Source organism: Citrus clementina, unplaced genomic scaffold (genome assembly GCF_000493195.1).
Source record: "Citrus clementina cultivar Clemenules unplaced genomic scaffold, Citrus_clementina_v1.0 scaffold_9, whole genome shotgun sequence".
Classification (NCBI taxonomy): domain Eukaryota; kingdom Viridiplantae; phylum Streptophyta; class Magnoliopsida; order Sapindales; family Rutaceae; genus Citrus; species Citrus x clementina.
In genome coordinates, this window is record NW_006261964.1 from 22304277 (window position 1) to 22321792 (window position 17516).

At 31.9% G+C, this 17516-nt stretch overlaps 2 protein-coding genes across 4 annotated transcripts; one reads left to right on the forward strand and one right to left on the reverse strand.

The window, feature by feature from the left end:
* Positions 1-5680: 5680 nt before the first annotated feature.
* On the reverse strand, positions 5681-10209 carry LOC18031877. Of its 3 annotated transcripts, none has more exons than XM_024182324.1 (6): positions 9872-10209; positions 9650-9726; positions 9357-9496; positions 7552-9270; positions 7396-7466; positions 5681-6196 (listed from the first exon to the last, which is right to left on the reverse strand). In XM_024182324.1, exons 3-6 carry the CDS (start codon positions 9483-9485, stop codon positions 5854-5856), a joined length of 2262 nt encoding a protein of 753 aa, XP_024038092.1. In that variant the 5' UTR covers positions 9486-9496; positions 9650-9726; positions 9872-10209; the 3' UTR covers positions 5681-5853. The 3 variants fall into 3 exon arrangements, with proteins under 3 accessions (XP_024038092.1, XP_006421246.1, XP_024038069.1); XM_006421183.2 differs by having other exon boundaries at positions 9357-9515; XM_024182301.1 differs by having other exon boundaries at positions 9357-9527.
* Positions 10210-14271: 4062 nt separating this feature from the next.
* Positions 14272-16499, forward strand: LOC18033440 (H/ACA ribonucleoprotein complex subunit 4). The gene has a single exon (XM_006421185.2). The coding sequence runs from the start codon at positions 14435-14437 to the stop codon at positions 16235-16237; it is 1803 nt and encodes a 600-aa protein (XP_006421248.1). The 5' UTR covers positions 14272-14434; the 3' UTR covers positions 16238-16499.
* The last annotated feature ends 1017 nt before the right edge of the window (positions 16500-17516 follow it).

A 17516-nucleotide genomic window follows, 5' to 3' on the forward strand; every position in this document is an offset into this window, starting at 1 on the left:
AAAATATTTACAAATCTCATTAGGTAGGATCGCAATAATGATCGTAGTAAGAGTAAAAAAGTAAATAATAATAGTGATAAAAATTTAAGTATAATATAATATTTATAATCAATGACATAAGTTTTTGGTTACACTAATGAGAAATTCAGAAAATTAATTTGAAAAGAAAATAGAGAGGTAAAAATTTAATTTGAATTGAAACAATTTTAATTCTTGATTTATTTTAGTTCAAAGATAAATAAACATATTTAATTGAATGATAAAATGGGCAAAATGTTTTTAAAGATCAAAAGTTAACTATAAATAAATTCAAGTTCAAAAAATCTAATGAAGTCAACTGAGCCCAGAAAAGAAAAGGAAAAAGATAATTCAACATAAATAAATTAAGAATGTTTTAATTTTTTGTTAAAAAAATTATAATTATTTAAATGATAAATGAGTATAAATGTGAACAAAGGCCAAAATGTCTAATATAGGTGATCAAATTCATGATCAGATCTCCTAGAGTAATGAATAATGGTTTAACTAAAAAATAATATTTCAACGCCTTAGGTTTTGTAACTTGTAGAAATCAATTGTATAATCAAAATGTTTTAAGAATATCTTAATAATCTAACAGGGTATAAAAACAGTGTCGGACATAAACATATACATTCTTATTATATTCTACTATAAATCTCATGAGACATGGTAGTAATAATAATAATTTTAGTAACATTATAAATAAATAATAATAGTAGAAGAAATACAAATAAAATAATAATAATACTTATAATAACATAAATTTTTTGTTGAAGTCATGAGAAACTAAATAAACTATTTTGAAAAGAAAATAGAGTGGTAAAAGCTTTATATGAATTAAAAATTTTTGATGAAATTTTTTTAAAATATAAATGATTAGGTTAATTGAAATGATAAAATGAGCTATCCTAAAAATAAAATAAATAAGTTTCAACACAAATAGACTGAGTAAGCTTCAATTTTGTGAGTTAAAATAAACAAATATAATTAATTGAATGTCAAAATGGGCATAACGTTTATAAAGATTAGAAGTTAAGTATAAATAAATTTAAGTTTAAGAAATCTCATGAAGTCAATTGATCGCAAAATGAAAAAAAAAACTTCAACACAAATAGATTAATAAATTTTTAATTTTTGTAAGTTTAAATATTATTTTTTATTTACTGTCAAAGTTTTCAAAAATTAAAGAAATTATTTTAAAAAGTAAAGAGAAAGAGGAAAATAAATGCATTAATTCATTTTAATGATAACTAAAAATAATCAATTAAAATAATTAAATGAGACTAAATTTGTATAAAAACTAAAAGCTCAATTATATATACAATAAGTTCAATAGATCTCATGAAATAATGAAAATAGATTAAAAAAAAAAAGAGAGACTTAGATTATGGACCCAAAATATTGGAAAAGATTAAGGGTTGCAATAAAGATTTTTCAATATTATATGGTAAGTTGATATTTACTAAAATAGTAAGGGGTCAAACATAATTCACCTTATTAATATTATTGTTTTTCGTAACAAACACAAATTTGGTATTTAACCCCAATAAATGAAATCTTATCAAGTTAATTGGAATACTAAACTCAAAACTAGTGGAATAATAATTGAAACAAATAAACCCACAAGAGAGAAAATGTAACCAAATTTAGGAATTTATTCAACTAAAAATAAAATTATGAAAACAAATTTGGTACTTAACCCAAATAATTAGAATCTGTCCAAGTTAATGGGAATATTCAACATAAAACTAGAGGAATAATTAGACGAAACATTTGAACCAAGAAGCGAGAAAAACTAACGAAATTAGGAACTCATCTAACGAGAAATGAAAATTATTTGGAATCTAACCCAAAATATTGGTACTGAACGAACTTAGTAGGAATAACTAACACAAAACTAGTGGACTAAAAATTTAAAACATGTGAACCTAAATATGAAAAAACTTAACCTAAATTAGGAACTAATTTAACTAAAAAATATTTATTTCGGTATTCAACCCAAATAAATGAAATCTTACCAAGTTAATTGGAATATTGAATGCAAAACTAGTGGAATAATAATTGAAACATATAAACTTACAAGGGAGAAAGTGTAACCAAATTTAGGAACTTATTCAACCAAAAATAAAAGTACGAAAAATAAATTTTGTACTTAACCCAAATAATTAGAATCTGTCGAAGTTAATGGGAATATTCAACACAAAACTAGAGGAATAGTTAAACGAAACATTTGAACCAATAAGCAAGAATTATAACGAAAATTAGGAACTCACCCAATGGGAAATTAAAATTACTTGGAATCTAATCCAAAATATTAGTATTAAACGAACTTAATTGGAATAACTAACACAAAACTAGTGGACTAATAATTTGAAACATGTGAACCTAATATATGAAACAACTTAACCAAAATTAGGAACTAATTTAACCAAAAAATATTTATTTCATTATTTAACCCAAATAAATGAAATCTTACCAAGTTAATTGCAATATCGAATAGAAAACTAGTGGAATAATAATTGAAACATATAAACCAAAAAGTGAGAAAGTATAACCAAATTTAAGAATTTATTCAACGAGAAATGAATTTACTTGGAATCTAACCTAAAATATTTGTAGTAAACAAATTTAGTAGGAATATTATACATAAAACTAGTAGATTGAGAAGTGGAAAAAGAGAAACCAATTATTGAGAAAGTTTAACGAAAATTAGGGACATGTGAAATTAATTTGAAACATCCACCTAATATATTGATATTTAACCAAAAGAATTGGAACATGATTATTTTACTCTTTTTTAACTTTCTTTTAAATTAAAAATATTTTTCTCACTAAAATCTTTTTAATGTTAATTGTTTATAAATTTGCTTTTTTTTACATTAAAAATAAATTTTTAAAAATTATTAGATGAACAACCAGTAAAATACCGGTTGTTCAAGTTTTTTTTCATTGTTGAAATACATGTATTACATACAACGCCGTACTATATGATGACTCTATTCGCATACACTTAAAAGAGTAGGAATATGTAACAAAAAAAAATGGAAATAAAGTGGGAATTAATTAACAAAAAGTAGGAATATAAAAAATGAACTTGAAATATCTACTCAAATATTAGAATTTAATAAAAAGAGTGGGAATATAGAACTAAAAAATAGTGGGAAAATGAGTGGAAGAGCAAAACCTAAAATTTGGAATAACTTGATAAAAATTTGATAAATTCCAATGAAAAGTAGAGATCTGAAAAATGAACTTGTAACATTTTCAGATGAACTTGTAACATTTACACAAATGTTGGAATTCAATAAAAAAAGTAGGAATATAGTACCATGGAAAAAAGAGTTGAATAAGTTAACCCAATAGTTGGAACAGTTTATAAAGAATGTGATGAATTCCAATGAGAAGTAGGGATCTTAAAAATGAACTTGAATTATTAACCCAAAATATTAGAATTTAGTAAATAAAGGTAGGAATACATAACCAAAAAGTGGTGGTAATAACTGTTGAAGAGTTTACCCAAAAGTTGTAAGTATCTACCAATAATATGATAAATTCCAACAATAAATAAAAATCTTAAAAATAAACACGAAACATCCACATAAAATATTGAATTTTAATTTAAAAAGTAAGAATAAAGAACCAAAAAGTGGAGGAAAAAATAGTTGAAAAGCTTGATCTAAAATTTAAAAAAACTTATCAACAATCTGATAAAGTCGAACAGTAAGTAGGAATTTAAAAAATAATCTTGCAATATCCATGCAAAATGTTGAAATTTGATTAAAAGAGTAGGAATATAGAGTTCATAAATTATAGGAAAAAGAGTGGAAACGCTTCACCTCGAAGTTGAGACATTACCCCAATATTGGAATTCAATAAAAAGAGTAGGAATATAAAACCAAAAAATGGTGGGAACAACAATTGAAGAGCTTAACCCAAAAATTGTAAGTACATATCGATAATTTGATAAATTTCAACAATAAATAAGATTTAAAAAATGAACTTGAAATATCAATGTAAAATGTTAGAATTAAATGAAAAGAGTAGGAACATAAAACCAAAAAGTGGTGGAAAAGAAGAGCTGAAGAACTTAACCTAAAATTTGGAAAGAGTTACTAAGAATCTGATAAATCCAACAATAAGTGGGATCAAAAAATGAACTAGAAACATTTATGAAAAATATTGGAACTAAATAAAAAGAGTAGAAATATATAACCAAAAAATGGTAGAAACAAGAAATGAATAGCATAACCTAAAAGTTTGAAGAACTTAACAAGAATATGATAAAGTTTAACAATAAGTCGAGATCTAAAAAATGAACCTAAAATATCCAAGCAAAATGTTAGAATTCAATGAAAAGAGTTGGAATACATAACCAAAGAGTAATGGAAACAAGAGTGGAAAAAGTTAACCCATAAATTGAAATAACTTACCAAGAATTTGATAAATTTAAACGCGAAGTAGGGATTTAAAAAGTAAATTTAATATATTTACCCAAAATATTGGAATTCAATAATAAGAGCAGGAATATTGAACAAAAAAGTAGTAGAAGAATAAGTTGGAACAACTTAATAATAACTAGATAAAGTCTAACAGGATATAGAGATATAAAAAATAAAATTGAAATATCAACTTAGAAATTTGGAATTTAATGAAAAGAGTGGAAATATAGAACCAATAACTGGTGGAAAAATGAGTTGAAACAACATACTAAGAATTTGATAAATTCTAACGGAAAGTAGAGATCTCGAAATTTAGAAATTGAACTTGAAATATCCAAACAAAATGTTGGAATTCAATAAAAAGAGTAGGAATATAGAACTAAAAAGTGGTGGGAACAAGAGTTGAAGAAATTAACCCAAAAGTTGAAATAATTTACCAAGAATTTAATAAATTCAAATGGGAAGTAGGGATCTAAAAACTAGACTTGATATATTTACCCAAAATATTAGAATTCAATAAAAATAGTAGAAATATAGAAATAAAAAGTGGTGAAAAAATAAATCGGAACAATTTACCAAAAACTAGATAAAATGTAACAGATTGTAGAGATATAAAAACAAACTTGAAATATCCACTTAAAAAGTCGGAAGTTATTAAAATGAGTAGAAATACCAAAAACTAGTGGGAAAATGAGTTGGAACAATGTACCAAAATTTTGATAAATCATCAAGAAAAATAGGGATTTGAAAAGTAAACTTGAAACACATATTATAAATATTGGAATGTGACAAAATAAGTAGGAATATAACCATTTTGTGACATATTTATAGTTTTTTATATTTTTTTGTACTATTTATAAATTTAAAATTATCACAAGTTTTTTCCTCATTTAATTACAATTTTATCTTCTTTTTTTTAATTTTTTAATAATTTTTTTCACATTAAAAACAAATAAAAATATAAATTTTATTATATTAACCGGTTAAAAACCGGTTGTACCGGTTGCATGCCAACGCTGTATGAGATACAGCGCTGCATGGTAGGTTGACTCTTGAAAAAGACCATTATTGTTCCTTCTGACATTTACATTAACCCCCCCAACCCCCGAAAAAGAAAAAAGAAAAACAACAGAAAACATTCTATCAAATTCTCAGCTTCCGTATAAGATTTCGAAATGATTTAAATCTCAAATTAGCATGCAATATGAAGATTTTTTCTGATACCAATGATTAAACACTAAGCTATTCCACATTTGTACAAAAGTAATACAAACAACTGTTTCACCTCTGAGGTGAATGTAACAGGCCAAGGGCTAGCAAAAGTTACATACAAGAACAAGGGACTAAATCTACAACTTCTACAAACATCAAACCTACAAATTGAAAGTATGTTTTATTTCCATTTCCTACTATATTTACATTTCCTTTTCCATTTGTCACACCAAGTAACTGCCTTCCTCCCAGATTTCCATATTCTAAAAAATTTTCGATTATTCAACCAGGCAGAATAATCCTTCCCCGGTTTGCACTCAATAAAGTCAGCTAAATCATCAATATCAGATGAGCTTTGGGAACTGTCTTGTATGCATTTGAGAAAGATCTCACCATTGCAGACTTCTCCTGGGTCCTTTTCTATGCTTATAGAAGATTCCATGTCATTCACGGGACAGGCATTTTCTGAAGTTCTTGTTTGGTTGTCATTGTTTCTTTTGTGTAAACTTGAACGATATCTCTTCCTGCAGCAAAACAAAAGAAGAGCAAAAGTGAAAAGATATTAGAGGATAAGTGGTAATACAAGAAATCACAAAATCAAAAGTTACCATAATTTTTTTTTAAAAAAAGATAAGTGGGTGGGCAAAGTCAAAATTCATTTTTTAGCAACATTTTTTTTCCGAAAGGTAAGTGGGAGGGTATAGTCCAAATTCATTTTTTAGCTCCTTAACTCCCCCAAGATTCAAACCCAGGTGGCTAGCCAAATAAGAAACTGAGCCACGCCCTTGGGGCAAAGTTACCATAAATTTGAGTGGGTTGGTTTTCAATAATAATAAAGAAGTTGAGTAAGAATCCAATAACATAAATAAGACAAGCGTTAAAAGTACCTATACATGTAGAAATGTCATGGTCAATTCTAAATTTAAAGAGGGAAAACTATAGTCTGAGATTTACTAAGATAGTTTGAGTTAACCCCATACTTAAAGACAAAGTTCTATAGTTCTATATAGTTCCCTGAATATTCAAGAAAAATATCAATTGGCTAAAGAATTTCCAACGACTTGCACAGAGCAATTGCACCTGGTAAAGTTTTTCTATTAAAATCTCCAATTGCTAGAATAGCATGCTACATTGTCTGGCAAGATATTGCATGTGACTTGAGAGTCAAGTTTAATTTCCTTATAGCGCTCTTTTCCCATATCAACAGAGTAGTAGTAACCTTTTGGAGTAGAATAAGTTGTAGTCAACAAACTCAAAAATAACAAAGCAAAGTGAAAGCTAAATTCATTTTCCAATAAGGTCATGTTTCCTTTAAAACAAACATAAGAAAAGGTGTGTCCCTGGAATACTTTTTACAACCTGAAAAGCAAAATACAGTGATTCTTTCTTGAGGTGTCAGCAGCATTCTTATAAACCACAGGTTTCAGCAATTTGTAATAAATGTCGAGTTTTATTTTAATATAGGCAGACAGCCAAAAAGTGCACATATGATTGACAAATTTCAAGCTTCTATTGCAAAGAAATGACAGATCATAATGTGGTACTTTATACAATGTACAAAGCTAGATGAACCTGCTTACAAAGGAACACAAATACAAAGTTGATTCTACCTAGAACCATGTCAAATTCAGTACAAGAAAATTACGGATAGCCATGTCCAAGGAAACTGAAACAACACATTCACAACATGCTCAACATCAGTAAGCAGAAGACAATGACGTACCCCAAGTACAACTTCTGAATGTTATGAAATTTTGAAGCAATTTTGTTGCTGGTCCTCTGCACCCGTAAAGCCTGCAGCATTAACTCATAATTTTAAAATAGGGTAGATACAGCAAAGGTGAACTTTACAAAGTGATCTGGGAAGGCATAAGCACACCTTTCTGATTTTATCTGAAGATTTAGATGAAACAGATCCCAATCCAGAATTGGACGGCAATGACAGCGCATCTAAATCACCCTCTTCAAAAACAAATAAATTTAACAAGGACATCATTGTAAATATGCACTCCTTAACTAAGAAATCAAGCCTGCTAACATAACTTGATGATAGCAAGCCTGAAAAATGGAGAAGCATCCATTTCGACTCCTTATGCCTTGTTGGGTGAGCTTTCATCATTTCAGTTATGAACTTCTGAATCGGTAAATGTAAATCATATTGTTGAAAGCCACCAACAAGATGCACTAAAAAATCATATTCCTTGCGTAACAAAACATCCTGCAAGGTTTTTAGACAACCAGAGCTGCTACCACGCCTTAAACACCAAACAGCTTGTGACATCGAACTAGTCATTAACTTCAATATCGAAGCAAGAAGAAGTATTTCTTCAGGATTTCCACCCTCATTACACAATTTAGTACCACACATATCATCAGAAGAGCCTCCAATTACTATGGAAGTTAATACTGACAAGCTTTTATCTTCAAATGTTTTATCAAAAAGATATAAACTTTCCCTCGCATATGCAATAGTATCCAGCAAGTCAAATTTAGATCTATTGTTTACGTAAGAATCCCAGTAAACATATAACTTGGTAACTACATGATTAATCATGTTCCTAGTGACCGGCTGAAGATAAGACTCATATGTTAGCCGACTACTCCCAAGCATACATGATTTAAGAGTTGAACAGTTACTACCTATAGGATCACCGACCATATCTAAGCTTGGCATGTGTCTAGCATACAAAATGATTGACCTTTCAAATGCTGTTAGGTAATCTGTGATTGTAATATCTGGTTCCAAATGCTTAGAACGCATGCCTATACCTACGGCTTCAGCTACCAATAGAATCAGATATGCCTGAAACATTTTTGGTGCAGAAAGCATGATGGGGTTCTGAAGCAAGGATAAGGATGCAGTCAAGCTCATATTTGGAATCCTGTAATCATTTTCATGCTGCCAAACTAATCTGTTGAGGAAACCTTCAAATGATTGCTCAATGGAAAATGATCTGATAAAATGAGCAGCAATCACCTCCAACACAGTTCCAATATCGCCATGAGCAAAGTGGCAACTGAATAGCACTTTACTTGTGGAAGATGCAGAATCAATTAACAGAAAGCACTCTTGCAATGATTTATGCATCAAAAGCTCATCTGTAAATACCTCGAGCAATGCACTCACAACAGATTGATTGGAAGATCCCGGCAAACACAGATGTGTGTATTCACAAGGAACCAACTTTGGGAAGCTGACAGACGATTCCGTTTTCTCATTTCCCCGACTCACTTCCACTGAAATCAATCTACTAAGTATCAAAAGTAGAACTTGGCCATTTTGTATCAAAACTTTTTGGTCAGACACCCACGACAAGGTCAAAATAACCATACAACACCTCAAAAGCAGGGTTAGCTCTTCAATGTAACCCAACAAATGCAAACCCGAAAAACCTTGACCTTGTTCATAAGCATAGAACAACTGATTAAACCTACTATCACATTCTTTGAACAAAACATTAGAAAGGCTACAGATTTCATCAAACTTAACAACGAAACCACACACATTGAACTCTTCATTGGACAAATTTACTGTGTCATTCAACGACAAGCGATTCAATAGGTAATATAAACTCTTCAAAATTGGCGGCTTTAAACCCTGAAATTTAAGACACTTAAACAATTTATAAACCGAATATCTATCAATTTATCAAAAATACATATGGATGCGCAAGCAAAGGGTACCTGTTGAGAGCGAATTTGGGAAATTAGGGTTTGGAATATACGAGGTGGAGTCGCAAAGGTACTTTCACTTTGAATATTATTCCTCTCCTCCTTGTTCTTCCTCGTATACTTGAGCTTTTTGGCTGCCATGTCAGAATCTTCTACAGTGTAAAATGAAATCTGGCATCATAACTGGCTCAGTGTTAGGAAAATTTTTGTCTCGATATGGCAGCTAAAAAGCCGAAGAATAAAGCACTTTAGTAGCATTTTTGAAGCAAAAGAAGAATAAATATAATAAAAATAAAATCACCTACATGCTCTTAATCTTATGCTTCAAAGCCTTGCACATGCTTCAGAACTTGAAAGGCATCAAATGACCGATTGGGAATTACTGCAGATTTTTCCCAGACAACAAAATGGCAGTGAGAAACGATAATAATAGGAGCATTTTCTTTTTCGTTTAATCCAATCTTCTCATTTAAGAACTAAAAGCTTAAAAAATAAAATTGGACAAAGAAAACAATAACAGAACTCACGGCAGCGCTACGAGAAGCTATCGACGGCGCGGCTACGAGCAGCGGCGTCGGCTCGTTGGTGACTGGTGTGAGGAGTGCGTTGCGCTGCCGTTTTGTGTAAAATTTCAATCCATTTTTTCATTTTTCAATTTCCTCTTCAGTGGAAAACCGGACGGTCTTCCGGTTCGTCTCGTATCGAACCGGACGAAAACGATTGGTTTCCAAAGTTTCAAGCCAATAGATTTCTTTTGGGTTTTGGCAAACTCGAACCAAATTGAACCGAAAATGTTGGTACGACTCGGTTCATTGAGCTCGAATGAGGTTTCTTGAGAGACATTAGAAAGCAAAGAAAGATTCCGTTGCTTCTATTAAAATCTGGATTTTGCTAAAATACAGCTGTTGTAATAGTTAATTATCCTTAAAAAATCAAGTAAGTCTCACCACTTATTATTACTGTTCACATAATTTTGAAGAAAATGTAAGTTACGGTAATTGTAACTTAGCAGCTCTCTTAAAATTTATTTCATCATTATTATTTAATTTTTCACACGTACTATATTAGATTTATTTGAATTTTAAATTAATATATTGATAAATGAATACAATTTTATTCTTGAAATGTCAAATTCTATTGCTACGAAAGTATTAATATAAATTTCATAACGATACAAGTGTTTTAAAGAATTTTTTTAAAAACACAGCGTCAGAAAATATAAATTTAAGTAATTGGCTCAAATAGTAAGAATTAAGGAGCATTTATCAGCAAGACTATATTACTAATTCCGAAGGAAGTAGAGAGTGTCAAAATGTAAGCTAAGAAATACATATGACTCGAAATTTTTGAAGATTTGTACTCTGAAATGAAAATGCATAAATGCCCAAACAAGAATACACAAAGGCAACAACAAAATTATACATGCATAATATACTTCAAAATTAATTTAGCCGCTGATGAATTAATTAATCCCAATACTGGCTGGCGATATTGGAAGTCATATCCTCATAAGCCTTGATTGTGTCGCATGGAGTGAGCTGACGAACGAGTGCTGTGGAAACAGAAGCTGGTGATGATAGCTCTCTTTGGTGCATTTTCTGATGCTGTGATATTACTGCTTCAGGCTTTTCATCAACGTGATCTCTCTTTAGGGTCTCGGCTGAAAGAATGGGCTTTGAGCTCGCAGTGCCGTCGCCGCCGTTGACGGATGATGCCGGTGGACGAGGGTAAAAGAAATCAGTAGGAAAGAAATAATACTGAAGGCCAGCCATGAAATGATCAAGAAAATGAAAAATATACGATAAGTTTCTGGAACAGAATGAAGATTTGTTATGTTTTGTTGTATGTATTATTAATCAGGTGATCTTGTTCTTTATTTATATGTAATCCAAACATATGACCGTGGGGTTCAAGCCTTCAAGAAGGTCAATGCCTTGCGCGTAGGATTTGGATTTGAATATTGTCATAATGATATTAATTTTAAGTTGTTGTGTATTGACCACTCTTTACCATTAGAATAGAAGCTTCTTCATTGTAATGAAAGGTCTTATACCTCGTAGGAAGCCCACCTGCCATAATATTTGTTTTAAAAACACGCTCTCCAGCCACCAATAGCTTTCATCATTTTACAGTGTAAATTTTCATTTTGAATATATATGACGATATATTGCGTACCTTAATTATTAAAAATATAATTAATGAAGAAACTTGTTTTCATTTCTTAAAATAAAATATTATACACTGAGAATTATTTATAGATGCAGAGGCTACATTTTTTCAAAGATTATATATGTGAATACGGAAGGAAATGTGTCAATCCGTTCGATGCGGATCGTGTCTTTGACAAGTACAGATTATCCTTTTGACAAGTGCAGATTATGTCTTTGAAAATTTCCTTCAATACCGTTTTATTTGACACTCTCAACAATTAACTCGAATAGTCCACTTGGTTTGGCCCTTGTAATGGAAGAGAAAGAGGAGGTCTCAAGAGGGAGAAATTATTTAATTTATAATTGCTTTACTTGCGTATATATAGGGTGGATGTAATGAGGGCGAGCGAAAATGAGGGCCAAAAAAAAAAAGATATTTACTGTAAATTAGCAAAATGGGGTTGTTAATCTTTTAATCTATAAGGAAATAACTAACCTAAATTAAGAATTAAGTAGAGGAAAGAATACAATAGGTATGTTCATATATCTCTTTTTGCACTAAAAGAAGTATTGAAATGATTTTTCTATGATACTGTATGAACTTTTATAATATCGATCATGGATGGAATCGTTATGAACGGTTTGGATTAAATGTTTTTATCACTACCATGGATTTAAATATATAGAGATGATAATATAAAATTGATTACTTCGTCTTTGTGTGCATGTCATTAAATGTTTTTGAAACATCTGATGTTTTTTTTTTTCTACAATGACATTGGATTATGAATTTCAATTTTTGCTATAAACAATCAACTATATATAACTCTTTTTCAGTTTATAGTTGTGATTTTTTAAGTAAAGTTGTGGTATATCTGTTTTGCTTTCGAATTCATTGTCAAAATTAATTACTCATTTTTATAATTGAAACAATTTTATAGTTTTAAATTCTTAGTTTTATTCATTGCCCTTTTTTTTTTTTTTTGAAATTACTCTTAGGCAAATATTGGGTTGAATCGTTGTTGCAATATTTACTAATTTAGCAACTTTTTCTAGTAAAGAGGAGAGAGTAAGATGATAAACTAAGATTGAGTGTTTTAACATTAAAAATACAAATTTTTTTAAAGAAAAATATTGAAGTTTAGATAGACTACTCTTTTTCGTTTTAGAGATTTACTTAATCAATAAAATAATAGATAAATTAAATTTTAAATAATTAAAATCAGAAAATTATCTAACTAACTTTTAATTATGTAAACTTTTGATTAAATTTAACAGTACATATTTATACTACTATTGATGTTGCAATTTAAATTACAGCATTTTAAAATGACCATTATTTAAAGATAAATTCGAGCATGTATGGCAGGAAAGCTCAGTCCAGGGAAGCGCAAGTGTTATTGCACATATTTTTTAAATACCCGGACTGGACTCATATTTTACCTAAAAAGCTCAATTTTGTCCGAGAAAACTGATAAATGCGTAAAAAATTAAAAATTAAATTTATTTTAATTAAAAATATACTTTTTAATATTTATTTAACCCACTTATGACTAAAGTTATGATTTTTTAATCCCAAATTTTAAAACTTAATTTAATAAAAATAAAATTTTACAGATTATAAATTTGTAGAACATAATTAAAAAAAAAATGTAAAACATGACATCCAAGCTTTGTAAGAAAAAGCTCGGCTAAAAGGGGCCCAACCCGACCCCGGTGTTAAAAGAATTGTTCAACCTGGGCTCGGGCTTTTCCATTCCCAGCTCGAGCTCAAGGTTTTGCTTTGGAGTGGAGCTATTGGCACCCCTCTAAGTTCCTGAAAAAACGTCTTTTTCTGAGTGCACCGCTTAAATATTTTTATATATACATCAATTCTCAAAAGTCACATTTTAATTCCAAAATTACCCTCATCACTTTACCCTTTTTTCTTTTTTTAGGTTTTAAATTCTCATCCTTCAAATTTATATTTAGAACTTATTTATTTGTATCCATTCATTTCTCAAAACTAATCTTATTGATTTAATCTACAATAAATCGATTCATTTTTTCTTTTCTAATTTTAAATTTTATCCCCAACTACTGGTTTTCAATCCAATCTCCTACTCTGCACATTTAAAAAAAAATTATATAATTCGATCTAGTTAGCTAGTATAAAAAATCACAAAAAAGTATATTTTCTTATATCTATCACAAGATCAAAAGAATGTGGGAAGCATAACAGAGAAAGAGGTGAATCAGCTACTGAAGAGTAGATATTGTTATGGAGTTTTAATTACTTAAATGTTTAGATTTTTTTTTTTTTGCTTTTAAAGGGTATTTATTTTTATTATTATAGTGACTTGATGACACTCTAGTGGGTTTCATTTCAATTTCAATTTGAAGTATTTGCTAGTTAAAAAAAACAAAAATTGTTGCAGTTGCCGCCGAGGGGGAGGGGTTGTTCATTTGTTAAAGATGACGAAGGGGGTTAATTTCAGAAATAAACCAGGGTTTCAAATCACGCGCATTCATCAATTTATTTTGGGGTGTGGCAAGAAAAGGAGTTTTTTAAAGAAAGTAGTGGTGTGCCAATAGCACCACTCTTTGCTTTGCCATCCCTAGTTATATCTTAACATTTGAGTCATGACATCACAACATAGGCTTAAGTTTGTAGAACTAGAACAGGCCTAGCCTAAAATCAATATCTGGCCCGTATCTATGACTGTAGCCTAATCCAAGAAAAAGAAAGCCCAATCGAGAAACAGCCCAAGCCAAATCCCCTAAAAATTCACACACTCTCTCAGTAACTCCAGCACCTTCGTCCCTAAACCCCAAAACCCTAACTCCTATAAAATCCTCATTTTTGCAACACATATATAAATCTTCCCTTTAGCCACCTCCATCTTGAACCCTAATAAACCCCCAAAACCTATCACACTCACACACTCACACTCACACATCATGACTGAAGTTGAGCTCTCCCGCTCTGAGAAGAAAAAACACAAAAAGAAATCATCATCAGCATCAGCCAACGCAAAAAATGACGCCGCGGCCCTCACCACTGACACCGCTGACGCCGACGACAACAACGCCACCGCCAAAGACTTCATCATCAAGCCCCAGAGCTTCACTCCCTCTATCGACACCTCTCAGTGGCCGATTCTCTTGAAGAACTACGACCGCCTCAATGTACGAACCGGACACTACACGCCTCTTCCCAACGGTTACTCCCCTCTCAAGCGCCCTCTCGTCGACTACATCAGGTACGGCATCATCAATCTCGACAAACCCGCTAACCCATCTTCCCACGAGGTCGTCGCCTGGATTAAACGCATCTTGCGTGTCGAAAAGACTGGCCACAGCGGGACTTTGGATCCCAAAGTGACAGGTAACCTCATTGTCTGTATCGATAGAGCCACCCGCCTTGTTAAGTCTCAGCAAGGTGCTGGGAAAGAGTACGTTTGTGTTGCTAGATTGCATGATAAAGTGCCCGATGTTGCCAAAGTGGCTCGGGCGCTTGAGGCTTTAACTGGGGCTGTTTTTCAGAGACCGCCGTTGATCTCTGCCGTGAAAAGGCAACTTAGGATTAGGACTATATATGAAAGTAAGTTGCTTGAGTATGATGTGGATAGGCATTTGGTTGTGTTTTGGATTTCCTGTGAGGCGGGTACATATGTGAGGACTATGTGTGTGCATTTGGGTTTGATTCTTGGCGTTGGTGGGCATATGCAGGAGTTGAGGAGGGTTAGGTCTGGGATTTTGGGGGAGAATGATAATATGGTAACTATGCATGATGTGATGGATGCGCAATGGTTGTATGATAACTATAGGGATGAGGCTTACCTGAGGAGGGTGATTATGCCGCTTGAAGTGCTTTTGACTAGTTATAAGAGGTTGGTTGTGAAGGACACAACTGTGAATGCTATTTGTTATGGAGCCAAGTTGATGATTCCTGGGTTGTTGAGGTTTGAGAATGACATTGAAGTCGGTGAGGAAGTTGTTTTGATGACTACTAAGGGGGAGGCTGTTGCTTTGGGGATTGCGGAGATGACTACTGCTGTGATGGCGACATGTGATCATGGTGTGGTGGCGAGGATCAAGAGGGTGGTGATGGATAGGGATACATATCCGAGAAAATGGGGTTTGGGACCGAGGGCTTCTATGAAGAAGAAATTGATTGCTGAAGGGAAGTTAGATAAGCATGGGAAGCCGAATGAGAAAACACCTCTAGAGTGGGCAAGAAATGTGGTTTTGCCACCTGGAGGGGATTCTGTGGTCGCTAGCCTTGCGGCTGCAGCTGAACAGACTGTAGCGGAGAAAGAGACTGCTGATGTGAAAAAGCGCAAATTAGATGCAAGTAGTGATAGCCCTGCTTTGAATGCTAAAAAAGCTAAAGTTGAAGAGGTAGTAGAGGTTGAGAAGGAAGAAACTGTGAAGGTGAAGAAGGTGAAGGAAGACGAGGCTGAGGAAGTTGAAGTTGAGGAAAAAGAAAAGAAGAAGAAGAAAAAGAAGGACAAAGAGAATGGTGGTGCAGACACAGAGGTGGTGGAAAAGACTGAGAAGGTGAAGGCAAAGAAGCACAAAGACAAGGATGAAGTTGGCTCACCCGAAACAGAGAAGTTTGAGAAGAAGAAAAAGAAGAAGAAAGACAAAGAAGTCGAGGAGGCAAAGGGTGTTGACAATGGTGAAAATGTTGAAGCTGATAAAAGTGAGAAAAAGAAAAAGAAGAAAAAGAAGAATAAAGATGCAGAAGACCAGGAGTAGATGACATAGTTTGTATTTTTTTTTTCTGTGCTTATTGTACGGCATTTTAAAATGTCTCTTTATTAGCTTTTGTAATTTTCTTTTAGCCAAGTTTTCAGTTGAAAACAATTTTCTAGTCAAGTTATGCAGAATGAAATGTCTTCCTTGGCAAAATCATTTTTTGTATACTTCATCTTTGTTTGTCTGCGCTGCAGTGGGTCTGATATTCCACCGCGTCTGTTACATTTTCAACTTCAATTGATGGTCGGTGGTGTTTGTCGTTTGCTTTCCTTGGTTAAGTATTTAGATTCCTTGTGTAAAGGGGACTGATGGTTAAGGACTAAATGAACATGTGTATTATGCAGCATGACAATTAGATTTATTTTTTGATGGCTTTCTACTAGTTTTCAATTTTCAGCATAGCAAGATGAAGCAAAGGGAAGTGCTTCAAAAAACTAGTGATGGTTTGCGAACAAAAGGAATATTTATGTGCAGCCAAGTGCTGGGAAACTTATGTGATTCATGAAAGTGTGCTAACCAGGCCTTCTGAAAGTTTATTTGAGCCATTGGGCCTTGGCCTGATGGTTGGGCATGTGAGGACAGCAGTTCAAGCTTCCATAAAAGCATTGTGAGGCTAAATATTTATAAATTTTTCTCATGAGAGTGGAGTAGGGACATCTCTCGTCTTTGAGGGTTATTTATGCATGTACTTCATATAATTTAATGTAATAATGTAAATCTCAGTTATGTATATCTGATTATAAATATCAGTGTAATATCTGTTATATAGCAATTGTAAATATTTGTGCAATACGGTAATCTGATGCGTAACCAGTATTTAAAAAAAAAAAAAAGTTTATTTGGGAGCATGTGTTGGCTCAAATTAAAAACTAATGCTCTTTTGTTTAATTCTGGCTTTGTATTCAAGCCTGTTATATTAGTATTTTTTAAAATTATAAACTTAATTAGGAAAGCATCTCGGTAGAGGGACAGTAGGTGCAGCAAATTGGAATAGGGTTAAGGAGATTGGCAGAGTTACCGGAGGAGGTTGAATCTTTCTGTCCATTTTCTCCTTTTAAGAACTAGCCAAAGTCAACATTATCAACAAATCCAATTTCAAATGGACTATGATTATAACTTGCAAGATGGACTTTAATGGATTATATTAAGGTAGGTTTTGACAGACTTATCATATTAAGGGATGTCTCGATTTTTAATAGATTATATGAAGATGAATTTCGATAGATTGACTACATTAAGACAAGTCTCTAGAGATTTTTAATTATAATCTTACTAAAAT

Coding starts and splice junctions, on each gene's coding strand:
- LOC18031877 (XM_024182324.1), bottom strand. CDS start 9,485: ATGGCAGCCAAAAAGCTCAAGTATACGAGGAAGAACAAGGAGGAGAGG. Junction 9,271..9,356: donor CCCAAATTCGCTCTCAACAG/GTACCCTTTGCT, acceptor CTTAAATTTCAG/GGTTTAAAGCCGCCAATTTT. Junction 7,467..7,551: donor CTTCAGATAAAATCAGAAAG/GTGTGCTTATGC, acceptor TTAATGCTGCAG/GCTTTACGGGTGCAGAGGAC.
- LOC18033440 (XM_006421185.2), top strand. CDS start 14,435: ATGACTGAAGTTGAGCTCTCCCGCTCTGAGAAGAAAAAACACAAAAAG.